This window comes from Perca flavescens, chromosome 20, assembly GCF_004354835.1.
Source record: "Perca flavescens isolate YP-PL-M2 chromosome 20, PFLA_1.0, whole genome shotgun sequence".
Classification (NCBI taxonomy): Eukaryota; Metazoa; Chordata; class Actinopteri; order Perciformes; family Percidae; genus Perca; species Perca flavescens.
This window is the reverse complement of record NC_041350.1, coordinates 25,415,176-25,436,627: the sequence shown is the minus strand read 5'-3', so window position 1 is coordinate 25,436,627 and position 21,452 is coordinate 25,415,176. Positions and strand designations below refer to the sequence as shown.

Genomic DNA, 21,452 nt, shown 5'->3' with positions numbered 1-21,452 from the left:
ATTATAACGATTAATCGTGCAGGCCTAGGCACAAACAAGTTTTCAATATAACCATGTATGTGTAAACGGGGTATAAGAGTGGCATCAATCTTCTCATCTGGCTAACTAATGGCAAGAAAGCAAATAAGTGTAGTCCCCATGTCAAACTTCTCCTTTCATTTCAAGAAACTTGAGCTCAATAATCCATAGGTTTGTACATTTCATTTTTGTTTTATTAATTCATTTGTCCGACAGGGGATGGAGAAATCAATGACATTTCTAAATCACTAGTCCCTGGATCATCAGAGCAGTTACTGCATTACATATTTCACATTTTTTAACAAAGCTGTGTATTTTATTTTTTTTAAAACTCACTAAGTATAAAGTGCGGCAGTGATGAGACAACAGTCCGAGTTAAGGAGGATTAGAGTGCAAAAATGTCTACGCTGGCTTCTTTTCATGTCTTGCCGATAAACACTATCACAGGAAGTCCGTCGGTCTCAGTCTTGAGACTAGTGCAGCAGAGTGACAAGACGAGACAGAAGACCTTGCCCATGTAATCCTTGAAAAGGCAGTCTTATGGTGACAATACAATTTGCAGTGTTATCTAGTTTTGGCCAGGATGTAGCTTTGTGAAATATAATAGGCTAAATTAAACATCCAAAGAAAACCATATGGCCAAAGTGAAATCCCTTCTTTTTTTTTTTCTTTAAAACATTATTTGACTGTGTAGGTTAACCATTGTGGAGTTATATGGTTCAGACAGATGTGCGTTATGTCTCCCATGAGAACAAAGTGAAAAGCATGATTTAAAATTAGCGACATCTAACACGCTAATTATTACCAAAACAGGAGACTGTAAAAACTAGCCATCCACAGACAAAACTAGTGACTAGAGAGTTGATATTGTGGATAATGAATTGAACTTGATCAATAACATGATCTAAAAGTGGGTCCCTTTCTGTATCCAACCTAAAACTTTTACATTTCTTGTAAATGTCTCAACATGCCCTAAAGTACTTGCAATTCTGTTTGATATTCATTTCCCTTACCAAAAGGGAATATGAATATATATATATATATACACTATATGCTAAAAGCTGGCCATAAATGTGCTATACAATATCAGATAAAACAGGTAAACAGCTTCATCAGAATTACAAAAACAAGATTCTACATTTTTCAGTTTCTTGAACATGTACCGTTGTTGGCGGAGGACATCTCATTGCATTTACGTCCGAGTAAATTCACACACAGGACCAATAAGGACGTAAATAAAAAAAAAAAAAAAAGAAGAGAAAAAAAACCCAAACAGGCAACATATTTGTCAGAGGCCTTCCAGTCAGTTAAAGAAATTTTCCCTTTTGGCTGAGGTAGGAGACTAATCTCAAATACTTAGCTACAGATATGTTTATATTGGTGAAAGGACCACTATCAGTTTACATTGCAGTTAGCAATTTTGTTATGTGATAGTTGTCGTAACATTGTTCCCTCTCAAATAGAGTAGACATTAGAAGTAATAGCAAAACTATTTCCAGAATGGAAATAAAGCACGGCGGTGATTTTGTCAGTTTCACGGTCAGGAAGGCTGCATGAACACAAAGACAAAAGGGTTTCTAGATGTTTCCACTGAATTAGTAACACCAGGCTGAAAAACACGTTCCCCGTTTCACCTCGGACCACCCGCAGCATCAATGACACGTGACCACACATAACGGTTATGTCACGGGGTCAGTACGCCTGTACATCCCTGCAGCAAGGCTAGAATTTAAAACACTTGGAGGTTTGCAAAACGTCATTCTAACATTATAGTCAAATTTGAGCGTAGACACCAAAATGATCTCGACTCTGTGCCCCATATCAGCTCCTCAGCATACACGGTCGAGTGATAATGACAGTATGGGACCGTTTGGGCGTAAAGTGTGCTGTGTATCAATCGTTCTAATACTCTGCGGCTGCAGTGCACACAACATGTAACATGTGCGACAGCTGCTCTGGATCCTCTTATTTGCGGCTCGTTTGTTGTCCAAGAGCTGTGCGTGTAATCGCTTGTTATGCCCACTGTGCCTTTTACCTGGCATTGGGTCGGCCCTGGCGCTGCTGAGAAGGCTTGTTGTTGTGTTCAGACAGCCACTGGCTACAGATGTTCTGCATCACTGAGTCCTGGGCTCCCGCGGCGGCCTGAAGGACGTCCTGGACCAGCGGTCCCGCTCGGCTCGGCTCCAGCTTCACCGCCAGCAGGTACGCTGGTCGCAGTTTACTGCACAGCAGGTAGGCTTTGATCTGCCGACACGGGGATGATGTGATGAAAATCAGACAGCAATGATTTTCCTTTTATACGACGTTCTGAGTGTCTATGAACACTGATTTCAGAAGTGAAGAGGATCATTTTTGCTGGTTTGACATTCCTGGACAGTTTATTCTAGTCCAGAGATTATGGAAGGGCCAAAAAACAAAGTGATATCACTAGTACGAAGGAATAATTAGGAGCAGAGGGTTAAGGATGACTTTAACAACAAGTATAGCTGGCACTCAACCAAAGTGACATATTTGACATATTTATAATTAGGGCTGGGCGATAGGGAGAAAATCAGATAACACAATATTCTTGACCAAATACCTCGATATCGCGGCAACATTCTAGGGTTGACAATTGGTGCTTTAACAAAATATCTTCACACTTAGATTTTAGATATGTAATCATCAGTAATGTGGACATAATGTCTAAGTGGGGAAAAGGCAAATAATAGAACAGCTACAACAGTCTGGTAAGTTCAGAAAAGTACATCACTTTACTGTTATGCAGCCTTTAAAACCAGGAAAAGACAACACTTAAGCCATATTACGATATCCAAACTCTAAGACGATATCTAGTCTGAAAAGAACAAAATGCTGTGCAGTCAGTTTTACGCTACCTTGCTTTCTGTGCTCTTGGTCTCCAGAATGAGACTTTCCAGCTCCTTGGCCTTAATCAGATAATGGACAGCAATAATGAGCAAACAGACAACACAGAGCCAAGTCACGGTCATGATGTTTTCACAGTACACTCAGTGACTAATCCTTGTCGGTCAACAAATCCACTATCAAAATGTTTGGGTCACTCACATCAGCCGGTCCCTTATCTGCAATGGAGACGCAGCTGAGGATGAGGGCGTCGCAGTCGTCTTTGGTGGCGGTGCCCGATTCGCCGACACATTTGAGCAGCTGCCGTACGGCTCCATACTGCCTCTGGCGGGTGAGCCTTTGGCTGGCCCGCACGTAGACTGCCTGGGCCTCCAGCTGGAAGTCCTGAGGCAGGAAGAGAGGGAGAACATAGGTTTATGTTTACTTGGCTATCTCCAATGTATCAGACTTCATTTGTTGTTGTAGTTCTTGTACAGTGAGTTAATCAGTTAATGGAAGTTTACTCTTAGTGTCCTTAACCAAGATTACAAAACAATCGTCTGCCATTAGAGCTGGATGTTTTTGATCTATTTTTTATGTCTGTTGGCAGGACATTTCAAAAAGTTCTCAATGGATTTACACAAACATTTGTGGGAACATTTCTCACTGGTAAAGGACAAACTCGGGCAGAGGTATGCACTCTGAAATTTGAAAGGAGAAAGAGCAAATGCTAGAAAGAACACTTCATCAGAAAACATGACAAATATACGCAACATACCTGTATGACTCTATATGCAATGCCAAAACCCTCTTCTATGTTTTTTCCTCCAAGCATTACCTGCAATAATACAAATTGAAGACATTTACTGATCTTGTGAGAAATGTACGACAGAATTTCATCTATCCATAATATACATGAAACATAGAAAACAATCAGGCCTTTAATATATAAGTTAGTATAAGTTCTTAATGAGTTCAACTTCTACATATTCATGTTATTTGGGTTTTTAGAAACCATTCCAGTAAAACATCTGACTTTTAGCCCTCAAAATATATGACAATAGATGTTTAAATTAGATTAATTTGGTAAATGCTTTAGCCCAAAGTGACTTAAGCTAAGTGCATTCAAACACATTGGGAGCAAGAGTTAAATATCATCCAACATTGGGAGTGTATCCCCTTTAAACAAATACCTAAAAGTGCTTTGAGATATTGTTTGCTTTTCAAAACACATCTATCTAAGTGATTACATAGTTATCCTGTTAATACTGACAACGCTATATATGTTGTAAAGCATGGAATAATGGAATGATTCTGATTTCTTTGTTTTGGGGTTTTCATCCGACCCAGCGGTCAACAATATAAACATTTTTTTTTAACTTTCACATAACTGCCACTTGTCTAATCCCGGGGTTTAACGCATGAATAAAGTCAGCAATAAGGCAGCACTCGAAGTGTGCCATTTTAACAAACTAAATATATTTTCAGTGGATTAGAGATGTCGAAGTACAGGAAGTTAAGTACTGGGATAATCCCAACCAGAATCTCACCTTGCAGGCCACCTCAACTTTTACGGGGCTTCCTCCGAACAGCGTAGGCGGTGAGCTGGATCCAGGGGACTTGGAGGAAGGTTTGCTGGTCTTTGGCAACTTGGAGGAGGCTGCGGTCTCACAGCGGTGGAGGAAACGGGTTACCTCCAGCTGAAGCTCAATTGTGTTCATATGCCTAACAAAAATGAGGCAGGAGAGGTCCATACATTTAAACAACAAGACCTAAAAGTCCATTTGGCAGGTAGCAAACATGAATCTTTGGACTGGTTTTAAGTGGCTTTTAAAAACCCACCTTTAATACAATAGCCCTCTTGTAAAGGGCTACATCACCCTTTATGCTGCATTTTGTACTGTAATTCATGTTTATTCTTATTTAGTTTTTCATACTGCATGTATTGCATGTGTGTGAAGCACGGTGTGTTTTAATAGTGCTATATAAATAAAGTGTTACTTACATACTTAGTATGCATAAAGCAAAAGTGGTAGTAATAATAAGAATAATAATATTATATGATATAAAAATAAAGATTGAATTAAATTCTTTTTCTTAATCAATTCTGATAAAAAAAGGGCAAAAGTGTAGAGTTCTTTCCATCATGTTAGTTGAAATAAGGATGTATTGGACAACCTGGACACTTCACTGGATGACATCATCTTCCTGACGACCTGAGACTTTCTCCTGGCGGCGCCGCGGCCCTGCTGCTCCTGCAGGTACGTCCTCAGGTGCTCTTTGGCCCGGACCAACCAGCGCTGTACAAGGCCAAGGGCAGGGTCAACTTTCTCATATGAGCAGAGAGGTTTTTCAGAAGGTTTTGCTAACTGCAAAACTGCGGAAAAACAAATATATGATATACACATACCTGGTGTTCTCCCAGCTCCAAGTACGAACTGGCTCCATGGGTGAAGAATCGGATACAGGTCATGGCCGCGCGCACGTGATCCTGTCCACGTTAAAAAACAAAACAAAAACAAAAAAAACCAGCATTTTACATATTACAACAAAATGATTATCTGTAAAACATCTAACATCATCACATCGCTCTCAGATGCAAAATTATAAACTTGCAACAAACGGTATGTTGTTCTGTTTTTGGGGCCATTTTGCCTTCATTAGATTGTCTGTATAGAGCAGTGGTTCTCAACCTGGGGGTCAGGACCCCTACAAGGGCTCACAATATTAATCCAATGGGTTCCAACATGATTATTGTGGTAGGAAATAAGAAAAAAAAACACTGGCTTGAACTGAAATCAGTTAATATATGGTACACATCTTAACCAAAAGGCTTGGGACATTCATATTGTAATCTAAAGGCCTGCCTGAATGACAAAAAAAAAAAATGTCAGCTGACTAAGACACAGACCATGTCCCTTTGATTTACAGCATTTCAATCAAGCCAGGAAACTCACCACTTTTCCTTTTCACCTTCAAATGATAATTTATAACAAAAAAATTTAATAACAAAAGTTGAAACGATCCCAACAAGATTAAAGACTAACCATCATGAACTGCTGGAGCTGGTAGAGAGTGTTGTAGTATCCCCTCCGCTGCAGGAACTGGCAGGAGGCGATGAGGTAGCGGCTGCATGTTTCCAGGCCAGGGTCAAGTTTTTCCAGGATGCCCTGCAGCATGCCAAGACACCCCCTCTCCAGACTGGGCTGCAACACACCCTCTAGAAATACCTCTTCTGGGCACTCCTGAGCCACGATGAAGTACAAAAACTTGTGTTAAAATGTATGAACAGATGTCACATTTTCTTCTTAGAAGAAAAGAGGTGCAGTCATACTCGATGGTTGGCATACGCAATTTCTATACTTCCCCAATACACACGGTACACTGCTAACTGTTTAACACGTTTAAAGGTCTGATCAACCTAAAGCTTGTTTCTTTGGTACAAACTGGGTACTAAAGTGCCGTTTTATTGCATTATTACCTAAACAGGGACCATGTTTGCTGGACAGACTTTAGCATTTAGATTAGTAAGATCTTGGCAACAGCGGGGTGTCAAATCATATCTGTTGATCTGATAATTAAATAAAACTAATTGATCAAAACACACTGGAGGTTTTAGTTAACAAACATTCTTAATCTAACTCCAAAGCCTCACCTTGTTGAGCAGGTATGTCAGAGCCTCCGTCATGCAGTCATGACGCATATAGAAGCTGATTAGTGCCAGGTGAGTGCCATATGTGTTCAGGTAGTAGAGACACTCCTGGTGGAGGCTGCTGCTCGGTGTCTGACCCTCTGGTCGATCCACAGGACCGGCCTCGCACAGGAGCTCCTCGAGCTGCCGCAGGGACGCCAAGATGTCCTCACCGAGAGCCTGCCACAGACACAGGAACACACAGGCAACACAAACACCACACAAAAAGCTCAATCATTTATGTGTGCAAAGACATTTCCCCCAACCAATAGAAGCCACACATACACACGCATGCCCGAACTTCCTAGCATAGCCCTACCCCCCCCACCGTCACCTAACAATACGTGGGAGATTCCCGAGGTGTCGCGGACCACAGCTGGGGGTTTGAGAGGTCTTGTACATTCTGTACGGTAGGAAACCAGAGCGTGCACTCTAGAGGAGTGACTCTACCTGACTTCTACAGTGTTATTACAAAACATACTGCAGAAATGTATATAAATGGACAGAAGTGGAAACTGAAATAACTAGTTTTTAGCTTCATTTTTAAGGACGTGCAGCTGAAGTCATTGTAAAAGTTCCGACCCACTACTCCACTCCTGCATCACTAATACAGCACAATAAATCATTTTTAAATAAGAAGTATTCCGCAAGGCTTTTTTCCGCAATTTGGCTATATATTAGTATTTGAGAATGACGGTGGGGGTGATGCCAAAACGATGCAAGTTGGTAAATGTGTTACTTGTTTGCAGTGTAGCACTCATGTAAAGCACTTGGAATTGCCCTGTTGCTGAAATGTGCTATACAAATAAAGCTGCCTTGCCTAGACTTGCCTTGCCTCGCATGCTACAGCACATATTTTCTGCTTGAGCATGGGCTATAATGGAGGCCTAAGACAGCTGCATGCCTACCACTGCAACAAAAGATGCTGGATGGATAAAGAATGAGATTGCCACCGTCTTCCTACCGTCGTCAGAGTGGGTTGTACAGTGGTCTCCAGGTGCTGGACAACCTCCTGCAGCAGTAGGGGACCTAGGTTGAGCTGGTTGCGGTCCACTGGCGCCTTTAAGAAGCGGCCAAACTTCTCCCTTGCTCCAGAAAGGTTGCCTGCCTTGAGAGAAGCCATCCCCCATGCCTGCCACACGCCGCTAGGGTCCAGGCCACTCTTGGTAGACACCTTGCATAGAAGCCACATAACCAGTGACAATAAGAACAGAAGGAATCTCTGTATCGTTTTTGTCCCCCAAAAATCTATATATTTTTTCCTCCCAATGAACCTAAATATTTCCACGTTATACGGTACCGGCACCCATGTATCGTGAAAGAATCGAATGAACAGCCATGGAATTACATTTTCTGGGAGTCTGCATTTATCCAATTTAATCATTAAATAGGTTGGGTTGGTAAATAAGCTGCCTAACTACTACAAATGTTACAGGTAAGTTTTTAAACAACAGGTTTTCTGCACCATGATGGTCTGAATGCCATTTTAGAGATTTTTCTTCTCTGAAAAGATACAAAATGATGGTCCAAGCACTGCTTTATGGGTCAATATTCAAAAAAATGCCAGCTCCTCTGCTGATTGGCAGCACAAAATAAACACACATCCAATGATTCTACAGCAATATTTTATGGTGAAATGTCTGATGAACTCATCAACACGAGAAGTTAATAACAGAGGTGTGCTGTACAAACTGTACAAACCACTGGGTTGTAATAATCAAGGTTTCACAAGCCAGTCCCACAACTTTACAACATAGGAACTTATGTAACAGAACCTGGATGGGAGGGGCGTTTAGGTTGCATAACGCTGGATGAATGATTGGCAGTCATTGTCTAAGCAAAATCTGTCACAATACATCTCTTTTTGTTGGGGATTATTTTTATTTTTTTTGCACACCCTGACATATAAATGTAAAGGAATTCAATTTACAAAAATAAACCACCACCTGCCTCACCTCTACTGCTAGCTGGTAGTGCTCTGCTTCCAACAGCTGGTTACGGAGACGTGTGACAGCAGAAGTCTCCAGAATGTCATCCAAGGAAGGAATATATTTGTAATTGGCCGTTACTAGAATTTTGAGCACATCTACTTTGCTGATGTAACTGTGGGAACAGAGAAGAAATAAAAGAGGAAGCAAAACAGAAATAATCAAGGGTGTGTGTTTGACCGAAAAAGCAAGACACACACACAGTCCGAGACCTACATTCATACAGTACATGAGATTACTATGCAAGAAGTGACACAGAGGCACATACAATATGAGTATCCGTAAATTTAGAAATTATTTTAAGCACAGGTGAGGTGTCAAGACCGAAAACTCACCGGTCGTGACCCCAACTGTCATAATTTGGTGAACCAGACTCATCTAGGTAGGTTAAAAGCCAACAACTAAAGCTGCATCAATCAAAGTTTTCAATATGGTTTCTTTCAACAATAAATCCATGACTATGTGTCCTTAACACTGACACAGTTATTTTCATTCAAACACAACTCCTATGTGTTGTTGAAGCTGCTTATTTGCTAAATATGTAAGAAAACAGTTGTTTGCCATCATGTAGCTATAACAACTTTGTAAGATGATAAAATGTCAGTGGTGTGTACCTGTTTGCTTGTCTTTGTGCTATTCTGCCCGCTACTTTGACTTGTGATAGTAGCAAGAGCAAAGACATTCCTAATAACCCTGACTCAGTTATATCCAAGTTCTATCTAAGTTCCACTAAGCCGTGACATTGTGACAGTGAGCCAGCATGCGATGTACCAGCAGTCCTTGTTCCTTTTATTGTTTACTGTTGCATGTCAAAATGTTCGGTGGAAAGAGGCCTGGAGGTCAATGCTGATTTAAAACCTGTACATACTGTACCCGTGGTCTGCCCACACAGGTGTGTGCACCTGCCTGCTAAGAACCCTTCTGAGACTGAGGTCGTGTACACTTGTTCAGGCAGGACAACCGGTTATGACTGGTTATAGTTTATAGAGTTTAGTGGCATGACGCAATTCCTAGAATAGCTGCATCCAATTTCAAGCTGACGCAAGGTCTATTTGAAAAGAGCAGAGTCACGCTATTTACTGGCATTCTTAAAAGCCCTGCAAACCCACATTGGTGTTTTCAGTGTTTAACTCCCAGGCTCTGAAACCTCGCTGTTGTTCCACAGCCACAGACGATATCGCACTCCTGTCCATCTTTACCTACGTAGCTTTGTTCTGTCCCACGCTCACTTTCCCACCATCTAAATGAATTAGCAGTGTCCTTAACAACATTTTTTTTTTTAACATCACACTGACCTGGGGTTACATCTTACCTGTCACATAAGGCGAGATCCTGGCTGCGGCCAACCTTGACAAACATCAGCTTAGCGCGGAAGAGCAGCTGCCGCATGATGTCGGTGAGGAGGCAGGCGTCCACCTCTGGATTGGTCAGCTTACGAGACAGAGAGCGGCAGTGGCTGATGAGCTGATGACCACAGGCCGTCTGATCACTGTGCAGAGACAAGATGGCCACGCAGAGGTACGCACTGGGAGCCTTGGAGTTTTAGGAAAAGACCATAATTAGTCTTACTGTATTTTACTGGGTTGCACTACAATACAACTTAATAACACTACAGTGGTCTGTCAACTATCTAAAATGCTAGAAATAAGCTTAAAATTATGCTTCCTATACTGCGCTTAATCACAAATTCTATTTAGCATAAACCATCATTTTAAGTAGAGTAGCATTCAAGGAATATAAAATTGTTAAAGTGTTGGTGCATTTAATACAAGTGGACTGCGATGAGGTGAAAATGACTGTTCCTGTGGAACGAGGAATGTTGGAATCCAGACCTGTTCATAGTAGAACTCGTTCCGCAGCAGCTGGTTCTCTGCAGGCTTTGGGCTGAGCTGGATCTGTCGTTGGACCACTTCGGGGAGATGCAGCATCCCATCTAGATCTTCCTGTGTGACCACGGGGCTTCCAGCCACTGCACGAAGACAACAGAGTTGCGAGAGACTGGTTGAGAGCACATCATTATAGCCTCTATACTACGGAGTTGAGAAATCGCTGCATTTCTGATATTCCTGGAATATCAGGATTTTATACAAGATTAATCCTACTACCTGCTTATACTTATAAATAAAAGATTTAAGGTAAAAACATATTTTTTTCTCACACTGAGGAAATAGTTCACATACAATTTATGTTATTTAATTTACCTTTATCTGGTTCCAGCTCATCGTCCGAACTAGTCATGGGAAAAAAAACAAAAAAACACAGAAATTTCAAAACACATTAACCAGTAATCCACATCCTTTCTTGCAGAAGAAGATGCTCTGAATGTGCACAACAAGTTGTAAAATAAAAACTGCTATATTCTTTGAAAACATGTTTAAAAAGGTTCTTCTGAATCTTTGTGTCCTTTCTAGATTATGCCACTAAGATATTAAACACTTTCCATGACTGCAGGAGACCCTCTGTAAAGATTATTTTAAGTCCAGTACCTGTGTTGTTAAAAAAAGATTTCATTCGACAAGTGAGGTTTGCTTCATTTAAATCTACAGGGTCTTACTCTGGGTGAAAATAGGTGTAACATGGGTCACAGACTCGGACTTCTTCATCTTCTGGGCAGCCCTCAACGGGCATCTTATGCTCTGAGCACGCGTGACAAACCAGACGGCCACATCTCCGACAATGATGCCGTCTGTTGAACTGAAAAATAATCATTTAGTGTGAAAACATTATTGCTGTTTTAATATCAAGAGTCAGTGAAGTTACATTAAGAAAAGTTAAAACATCTGTTAAAGATAAAAAAGACCTTCATTTTTTCTTATGAAGTTTACATTTCTACAATTCTGCACATTTACAGTACTAGACATTAAGGTGGGGCAGAGTCAGATAGGATAAGATGAGGTAAGGTCATTTAATTTAAGGCAAGGTAGGATATTTGTTATTTGTCCCCATGGGGAAATTTGTTTTGAACTTTTATATATAAAATGTATTTGATATGTCTTTATATGTCTTACAGCAGAGGCTATATTTGTATGCAGGCTTAAGAGTGTATGGTGTGGACAAGAGGATCATGTTTTGCTTTTATCAGCCTGTACTTGAAAGCATAGTCAGATACGGGATGTCAGCATGGTATGGAAACCTCACGGTAAAACTAAAATCTGCCACTGCCACGAAGGTGATGGGGAGGAATGAACACCTGCCCCTCCTATTAATTTACAATTCTTCTTAGGCAAGCCCAGATGATATTGACTGACCCATTACATATCCTTCACACAGAATATGAGCTCTTGCCCTCTGGCAGACGATACAGAGTCCCTCACTGAAAACTCAACCATTTTAAGAACTCTGTCAAACTTTTAAACAGTGCTGCTGGAGGCTGTAGAGGTTGTGCAATAGCTTCATGTTGTTTTACTGTGGGGTGAAGAAATATACGTGTAATTATGTACATTATATGTCAAGGCATGTATTTATGTGCAGCACTTGAGTCCAAATAAATTTCCCTAAGGGGACAATAAAAGGACTTTGTATCGTATCGTATCATATGTTGGCAAGTACCTCTTTTTAATTTGCCTCAACACTGTTTTGCACACTCACCATGGTGAACCTCTCACGCTGACAGACCATGCAAATGTGATGCTTGGTGTCGGGGACCCAGTCTTTGCGGGCTGGGGGTTGGTCTGGAGGCTGAAACTTGGCGGACGAGCGGCGTTTTCTCCCCGCGGAGCTTCGATCCCTCTCCCTATCCGTGCCGTTAGAGGACGGGATGTGTGTAGGGGTGCTGCCTGTAACCAACAAAGTGTCACACAATCAGAGAAAGCGAGAAGAACACACATTACAAACCAGGAACCATCAATTAATCAATCACACACCACCAACAAAAATAACTTAATTTGCATTTCTTTACATGAATATTTATATTTCCTTGGGTGAGAACACATAAACTCCAGCAGTGCTGTTGTGATGCTGACTCTGCCTGCAGGGACATTCTTGTATGGAGGATCAATATGAGTATCATATTATTTCTGTTAAACAAGTGCAAATGTCTCACCTGTGGAGGATGTTGGAGATTCGATTCGACTGGATGCGGAGCTGCTGTCTTGAGCAGGACACTGCATCAGCGCGTCCTGGAGGCTGATGACAGAGTCTGACAGAGAAAAACAGTCAAATATTTAGGCACAAGTTGCTGTGGTCATTTGCTGTGCTAAAATATGAGCTTAGAAATTGTACTATACAGTCTTTCTTTAAGCACAAGCACATCCAAACACCCTACCTTATGGTACCAAAGGGAACGAGAGGGCAACAAAGTCCTTCTCAGTGGGTGTATATTTGTATATTATGTTGGCAATTTGTCACTATACAATGTGCACTGACCAGATCGAGATCTCTCTCTGGGGGCGCAGGGGAAGTCGAGAGCCTTGCAGGCGTAGTCTGCCAGAAGCTTATCGATGTCCTCGGTACCGAAGCCGGCCTCCTGACCAACCAGGAGGCTCCGCAGGGTTCGCACCGCCACGTCTACCCAGTCCACCTTGAGGTTCATCAACAGCTGCTCGAGCATTAGCAGCGGCTCCGACAGCAGAGGGAAATACTCCTGCCTGGCCGCTGGGGGCAAAGTCAGCAAAACCTGGAGAATAAAACACACATAACCTAAGATATGGATGGAGCATATTCAGGGCTCTAGAGTGCAACCAATTTGTTCGCAAATGCGACAAAATTTGTAATTTGTAACGGTGCGACTAAGATTTTTCCTAAGTCGCACCGGTGCACCTAATGTCCTCGCATCCGCTGCCTCTCCACGAACGAAGCGATGTCGTTTAATCGATATGGTTTAATGTTGCGTTACATGACCCATTCCTTCTGTGTTTGGAGCTCTCCTCCGCGCAGCCCCGCCCCCTTTCACACACACACACACACGGCTCCCCGCCGCCGGTCCAAACTCCCGACATTTGTCTACAGTTTTAATTGGTATTAACACAGCTGTATATTGTTAAGTATGAGAGGGAAACCTGTATTGGTACCAGTGTTTCCGCTGGTAACTTTCTGTTACTGCGGCCGCCACGGTGAAAAACACATTAGAAGTTATTAAATGCAACTAACTTCAGTTGGTTGAGTAATAGTGTGTGAGACGGAGCCTGCTGGATCATAGTTCATAAAAATGCAGCGCAGTGACGATACAGACATTTCATAGCCTACACAAGACGGGTGTAACGCCACTGACCCGCCAAAGCGCATTCGACCCATGCTGGACCCATTCATAATGAGTCAACCGTCACTCTGTGAGTAGCACACGCTTCAGTCCATCGCTCTCTCCCTCTGTCTCCATATGTCTTTCGGTCGGTTTTTTTTTTTTTTTTATTTAAGATTTCAGCCTTTATTTTAATAGGAAAGCTGAGGACATGAAAGGGGAGAGAGATGGGGGGAATGATATACAGCAAAGGGCCACAGGTCGGAGTCAAACCTCTATATTTACCAACTGAGCTATCCGGGAGTCCTCTCTCTCTTTTAATCAGTCTGTTTTTGTTGTTGAAAACAAGTGAAGGAGCTTTCTCAGAGATATATATATTAATATATCCTAGGCTATTTATTTCAGATAACTTTCATTTACATGTGTTGCAGCTGTATATTTTCAAACTGGTAAAGCAAACCGTGTTTTTGCATTTTATTTTAATCACAATCTGTTTTAATAAAAGAGCTTGTGAAAAGTGGCTTTGACTTAAAATTTAGCCCACTTTGTAAAAAAAATACAGAGCTATATATCGTGTATTGCCATTCAGCGCTAATGGCGACGTGAGGAAAAATTTGGGTGCACCTTTCTTGGCTGGTGCACCTAAATAAATAAAAAAGTTAGGTGCACCAGTGCAACCAAGGCAAAAAGTTAGTCTGGAGCCCTGATATTCAGCAAAGCTTTACATTGTATAAAACCAACATGCTTGACCAGATCCATTCATAGCTAACAATAAATATATTCCTTGATAGTTAAAATAGTCTCAATACCTACACCACTATCTAAAACACAAATCTGGTGCATGACCCATCTTGTCATTTACTGTTATTTTGTCACTTTTGTCACAATTTGGAGCAGTAGGCTAGTTGGAACCAGTTACCTGAAGGATCTGTGCTAGGCTAAGCTAATGCTGGAACCGTCAGACAGCGTTACAGCACGCACGGAGATGAGAAGGGTATGTATCGACTTGTCTTACTCTGGGGGTTACGGTGAATAAGCTAAATTCCCAATAAGTCGGCGTGTTCCTTTAAGGGAAATGACTGTGACTAACAGTATGAACATACATTACATATTCTGTCCTTTAAATGAACTTCTGTGGATAAAATACTACTTAACATTTTTTAAGGAAACACAATTCCCAACCAAATTTAAATCAGACAGATTCAAAGTGAGTACTAATGGTTTAATGATATTCAAGTTTTACCATTTGGTATAGCCGTTTTGTTTAAAAGGATGGTTTTTTTTTTACATTTATGTTACAGCACATACAGTAAAGAGCGCTGCTCTAAAGATAAATATAAATCTAAAAGATATTACTACTTAATACTATTCAAAGATGATATCAGCGCAAATTCACAAACCTTAGAGCCCAGATGGAGGGCGTGGATGTGACGCCGACGCGCCGGAGACACCTGCCTCTGGAAATGCAGGGTGAGGTAGTCAGCCAGGAAGTGACAGGCAGCCAATCCGGGGCGGCGGTCCAGAGCGCGCTCACAAACGTCTAGGCCGACCACAAAATCTGTGAGGCCTTCCAGTAACTGGAAAAAATAAGTAAGGGGCGAAGGAAATTGATAAAAAGAGAGAGAAACTTTCACAGCAATAATTGTAAAAATCACAGTTGAAGAGGCGAAATGTGTTTAAATGTGAAATTATAATGCTTTCTCTCCTAAGGGCACTACACATTTAACAGGGTATATAGTTAGCATATGCCTGTTAAGTTAGAAGTCAGGAATAATTTAGTGTTCCCTGACACGTTTTATACAGCCTACAATGGTTTTCAATCTAGATCTTGACCTGGAAAGCCTCATCTGTCTGTCCCTTCTCCAGCAGATGAAGCAAATGCTCAGTCTGTAGCTGCAGTCTCAGCTGGTCAGATACAGGATAGAGCTCAACCCACTGCGTACAAAGAGCAAACTCCTGCAAAGAAAAGAGGAATCACATTATACATTTAAAACATAAAGAAAAGGGTCGACACACTGTAGCTCTGTTACATGGAATTCATTGGCACGTCCACAAATAAGTGACGTTCTGAGCTTTTGCTTAAAGAGAGCATTAGCATTACTACAATGCATTGTCTGTCATGTTATATTATATGTATAAACAAATGTTTTAGAGATTAAGGTGTGTTAAGTTGTTTGTTCTTGTTTGACATCTTATTTATATGAAGGTAAATATGCGAGAGCTTGATGACTTGATGTGAGCACTTGCACGTGCGTAATATAAAATATTTACACAAGTGAGGTGAATTCGAAGTCAAAAAACACGAGAGCTCATATATATATATACACATATACATACACACACATATATATATATATATATATATATATATATATATATATATATATATATATATATATATATATATATATATATATATATATATATATATATATATATATATATATATATATATATATATATATATATATATATATATATATATATATATATATATATATATATATATATATATATATATATATATATATATATATATATATATATATATATATATATATATATATATATATATATATATATATACATATATATACATACACATATATATATATATATATATATATATATATATATATATATATATATATATATATATATATATATATATATATATATATATATATATATATATATATATATATATATATATATATATATATATATACACACACACTTCTCATTATGCATATATACATTACTAAATTCCTTTTTACATCCAGTCTTATTCATTTACAATACTGTCTACACAAATTGATTAAATAATTATATTACTTCATTGGTTTATATTTAGCCCTATGTCTTTACTGCACTATTGTTTTCTTTTGTCGAAGATTCAGATTTGGTTTTACTTGTGCGGCCTAAGAATTTCATTGCCAACAACTACTTCTGTTAGTGTTGTGCACATGACAAATCAAGAACCTTAAAAACACCTACTTTTGCCTCCACCATCATGGATAACATGGACTCGGAGTTTGTCTTGGACTCCGTTCTCAGTTCCTGCCAAGTAGCCCATGGCAACGGAGGCTGTAAATTCAACATCTGTGACAAGAGAAGAATAAGACACTTTGTATGTCACAATATCGTCGAAAGTAGAATTACGTCACTGAAGAATGTCAGGTGTAGTGATGCATAACTATTTCAACACCAGACTGACATAGTTTGGCATGACTAAGACGTACAAAAGTATACCCAGGAGCAAAATGACACGGCAGCCAAAACTGGTACTGGCCAGTATTGACAGGAACACAGGCTCACTGTAAGCCTGAATACAACGAAAGGCCTAGGCTTCTCAGTTTTGACATCAACAATTACTCTCCCATCTTGAAGCTCAGTCTGGTTCCCATATAAATTAAAATCCAGAGATAAACTACTAAATTAATCCCAGGAATCAAACATAAGTCATATGAGGAGAGATTGAGAAAAATACGTTTACCGACTACTGTATGCAGAAGATACAGAGGAGACATGTTGAGGTTTATTAACTTAGCAACACTGTTGAGCCTCTCTTTCATTTTTGGTACGATTTAAGAGGGAATTCTTTAAAGCTATAACCCAGAACATGCTTGTCTGAAAAGAGAAACTATTTTCTTTACACTTGTGCGGTAAAAGCATGGAACGAGTTGTGAAGTACCCTTCAGTGAAAAGCCTCTTTCAAGAATAGGTTGGATACATTTTGTCTGTCAAAAGATGTCATGTACAATTGTAAAGATGGTTTGAAATTTAGGTTACTTATTTATGAAATGTAAGTACTTTTTAAATCATGAAATTAATGTGATTTATGAAATTAGTGTGCTTTCAAATCTGATTATATCATTTTTGTGCTGTTGTACACCGTGTTGGAGTCTGGAATAGAGGATTTTGTAACAGAAATATTTCAATAGATTTCTGTTGTTATAACAGCTCTATGTACATGTATCTACTAGTTTTGAATGCTTGCATGACCACTTTGCTGTAGTAGGATATATCAATTTCCCTGGTGATTAAAAATAAGTAACTTAGTCTGAAATCAGCTCTATAAAATTACCCAGCGATAGAGGTCCAGTTCTTTATTCTTGAGCTCTAAGTCTGTTCTCAGCGAGGTCTCTGTGCTCGGGTCGTTGAGGCAGAACTCGAGCAGCTCCAGGCAGGCGGACAGAGGCCAGCGCTCCAGAGCCTGCAGGGCAACACGGGCTCGCAGGTTAGCATCCTGTACGCGGAACAGCGGACCTATACCTTCATCTCCATCTGAACATAAAAAGAAAAAGATAGACAACTGTAAAGTAATATCTGCATTTAACATCCAGGAACCTACAAAAAAAACACTGGAAGAAGGCTTTAGAAATAGATCAGTAATAACAAAAGCAAAAAATGAAGGGGAGGAGCTGTTAATGTTAAAAATGTTAAAAAAAAGTTCAAATAAAATAGTAGTCTGATCGATAAATTCACAAATACAGGGAACACTGTCAGCTGATTTGTGTTGCAACACATTTCAAGCTTGGTGCTCTTCCTTCTGGCAGTAGCTTTCTCACTTTTTCTGCATTCAATGGCTCCCTTCTTTTTTTGCGTAAAATGCCCATCACATCAATTTACTGTACATGTAAATGTTTGGCATTTTTGTCATTTAATTTACTGTTGATCAAGAAAATAGCTACATGTAGCTGCAGCATGTACATGTAGCTGGGCAACAGTTGTCAAAAATATTAATAATGTCACAATACACACAGTATTTATTAGGTTGGATCTTAAAGCTTTTATACCAAATGTCACCAAAGCTTCCCTGCCTTTTGTTAAAATGCATTTACCATCATTTCTTACCTTCTAAGGCAGCCCAGGCAAGCAGGCGGTCTCTTAGCGCCCCCTCCTGGCTGCAGCCTTGCCCATACAGCTCCAGCAGACTGAGGGCTCGGCCCAGGTCTCTGGAGGAAAGAGCCTTCTGGAAGGCCTCAGCAGCCACAGCCTGGGCTACGTCTTCTTGAGGCCCAGACAGCAGCAGACCGACGAGGGGTTTCCCACAAATAACCGCCCCTGGTCCAGCAGGACCTTCCTCGCCCTCACTTAACAGGGTGCCCAGCAGTGGTTCAGCCATGGTGTGAAGGTAATCCCGGAGAATAGGGAACTCCTTCAGGAGGTTATCTGCTTCACGAGAAATCTGCTCCCCATCTAGGACTGCCTCTTTACGGCTGCTTCGGAAATAGCCAGACCATCCGGAGGATTGTGTCCGGGCAGTTTCTCCTTTGCAGGCACTCAGACACGCCAGTGTGGCCAGTAAAGGGGAGCGAGACTTTAGGAAAGACAGGGCCGATGGTGTGAGGAGGAAAGAGCTTGAGGAGGAGGAGGAGGATGAATGAGATGGTGGCGAGGTGGAGAGGATAGTGGGTGTCGGTGAGCGCTCCTCCGCCGAGGCCTCCGACTCAGAGCTCGCATCAGACTGAGGCTCAGTGATTCCCAGAGCGGGCATGTGCTCCTGAGCATGCTGTTGGAGCAGGATGGACAGACTGGCAACACCGAACGCTCCGTCGTCTTTCTTGGCCTGATTGGAGTCTCTGTCATCACCTGGACGGGAGCTCCACACAGGCAGACTCTCACAGCAGCGCTGGACAATCACCTGCTGCACGCTCAGTCGCAGACCTTCCTGCTGCAGCAAGGACAGCACTCTGAGATAAAATATCAAATAGTAAAGTAAGCTGTTGGCTTCACACAGCACTCAGTTTTATCTTCTCATTGTTGTAGATCAGGGTTCCCCCCAGTGTATTAGAAGCCTGGTGGCCCACCAGGCCAAAGTTGCCACCCCCCCACCCCCACGGTAATGTTTTCAGTATGAATTAACATTTAAAAACATGTTAAATTATATATATTTTGATATATAAGTTGCACCTGACTACAAGTCGCAGGACCAGCCAAAGTAGGAAAAAAATGTGACTTATAGTCCATAAAATACGGTAGTTTGTTTGAATAATATTATCGTCCATGCTCGTTTTATTTTCTTTGTTTTTTTATTGGTACAAAGGATAAGTATTGAGTATTACTACAGCAAGTTGCTGTGACACAGTATCCATTTTGTTTACATGCGCTTGCCCGTGAGGTGCTAAATCTGGCAAGATGATCTTAAGAATATCTTGTAGTGTGTGATGCCCCACTATTTTCAAATCTTGTAGTGTGAGCATGTTTAAGATTTGAGGGAAGAAAATCTGCAAAGATTCTCCTCAAGTGTGTGCTGCAACCAGATTTCAAAAATCGGTTAGGATTTTAAAACTCCTGTAGTCCGAGCCAGGCTTAGTGTTTCTGTATATTTAAGACGTTTATTAAACTACAGTTACAGTGGGGCGGCTCGGTTGGAAACTTAAATGTAGTCACGTTTTCAAATCTCCAGTTAGCTTTTAGCTCTGACTTAATGTAGGGCCCTATGGAATCTGGAAACTTTTTAAATTCTCAATATCGCAATTCCATCCAAGATTTATGGATATCGCAGAAACTATTGGGCTCTACATGAATACTGCCATCAGTCTGTGACTGGCCCCAGCAGGGCCCTCGTCAAAAAAAAAAAAAAAAAAAAAGACACTTGCCATTGGGCTAAACTACTTTTCTGGGGGAAGCCCTGTATATCCCCTCCTTCGTAGTTTTAATGTCGACACTGCTTTTATAAAAATGTTTCATTCCTGTTTTATGGAATCTGTTCCTCCTCTTCTTTTATCTGTTGGTAAGGCTCACTTTCTGTCAAAGTGAAAAAAACGCCTGCAAGGCATTGCAAAGGTGTGCAGCAAAATTGTCATAACGCCACTGAACAACCTCCCTGACCTGTATCAGGACAGATTCTTAAGGAAAGCTAAATCCATCTTGGCTGATCCGAGCCGTGCCAATGCTGTTACCATCAGGGCGCAGATACAATCTGCCGCAATACAGAACAAATAGGTTCAAGAGGGCATTTATTCCTGCTGCTATCAGCATAGTAATTTTTTCTATTATTTTGTTGTGCTTGTGGTTTATGTATTACCGCTGGCTTGAAACCAAATTGCCCTACAGGGATAATAAAGATACCTTGGACCTCTTTCATACTACCATTAATGGATGGTTTTGCATCGATCCAAGGGATCATTCCCCATTGTGCTGCCCCCAAATATAAAGCCTCTACTGTGTGGCATCTTCTACCTCTTCCCACCTTATTACTAAGCAATTTGCAGAATGCAATGTCATAGACTTACTAAGTTATATGATCACAAATGAATGATTCCCTTTACTGTTATTGTCAACTAGCACAGGTGTGACCAGACAACCCAATTAGCATTTCTGAAAAGCTTGCAGAAAAATGTTATGCGTCTCTCACAGTTAAGCTGTGTATATAAAATAAAAAAATATGACAGATTTGGATTTCAGTTTCATTCACGTTAACCACCTTCTCCACAGTACACCAGCTGTGAGGCACACATTTTAGCTGCAGTTTAGGCAGCTGTGTGTAACAAGTTGAGGAATAACATAGCATGCAAACTGCAGGCTTATGTAAACTAATGTATATTCACATTGACTATGTGCGTACCTGTCAGGAGACACCTGCCTGTCAAACAGCAGGTGGGAGAGAAGCTGAAATGGGGCTTGAAGCAACACCAGTAGTGGATTCCCAAGCTTCACTTCACTGCTCTGGTCTAAGAGAAACAGCAAGAGAGGCAAATCAGAACAACCCCAGGTATAAGAAGAAGAG

The 21,452-nt window shown here is 40.8% G+C and overlaps 1 protein-coding gene across 3 annotated transcripts in view; it reads right to left on the bottom strand.

The window, feature by feature from the left end:
• Positions 1-194: 194 nt before the first annotated feature.
• The window catches only part of zfyve26 (zinc finger, FYVE domain containing 26), a 38,339-nt gene continuing 17,081 nt past the window's right edge, over positions 195-21,452 (bottom strand). For all 3 annotated transcript variants that reach the window (XM_028565527.1, XM_028565529.1, XM_028565528.1), the window contains exons 20-43: positions 21,291-21,396; positions 18,575-19,413; positions 17,805-18,004; positions 16,715-16,819; positions 15,551-15,673; positions 15,118-15,294; positions 12,907-13,156; positions 12,584-12,679; positions 12,130-12,317; positions 11,096-11,235; positions 10,743-10,771; positions 10,374-10,510; positions 9,854-10,074; positions 8,509-8,656; positions 7,518-7,727; positions 6,518-6,733; positions 5,910-6,107; positions 5,273-5,353; positions 5,041-5,162; positions 4,413-4,587; positions 3,641-3,700; positions 3,085-3,267; positions 2,895-2,945; positions 195-2,262 (exon numbers count right to left, since the gene is read on the bottom strand). In XM_028565527.1, the coding sequence (XP_028421328.1) occupies positions 2,050-2,262; positions 2,895-2,945; positions 3,085-3,267; positions 3,641-3,700; positions 4,413-4,587; positions 5,041-5,162; positions 5,273-5,353; positions 5,910-6,107; positions 6,518-6,733; positions 7,518-7,727; positions 8,509-8,656; positions 9,854-10,074; positions 10,374-10,510; positions 10,743-10,771; positions 11,096-11,235; positions 12,130-12,317; positions 12,584-12,679; positions 12,907-13,156; positions 15,118-15,294; positions 15,551-15,673; positions 16,715-16,819; positions 17,805-18,004; positions 18,575-19,413; positions 21,291-21,396 (4,268 nt within the window). In that variant the 3' untranslated portion in view covers positions 195-2,049. The remainder of the gene's footprint in view (positions 2,263-2,894; positions 2,946-3,084; positions 3,268-3,640; positions 3,701-4,412; positions 4,588-5,040; positions 5,163-5,272; positions 5,354-5,909; positions 6,108-6,517; positions 6,734-7,517; positions 7,728-8,508; positions 8,657-9,853; positions 10,075-10,373; positions 10,511-10,742; positions 10,772-11,095; positions 11,236-12,129; positions 12,318-12,583; positions 12,680-12,906; positions 13,157-15,117; positions 15,295-15,550; positions 15,674-16,714; positions 16,820-17,804; positions 18,005-18,574; positions 19,414-21,290; positions 21,397-21,452) is intronic.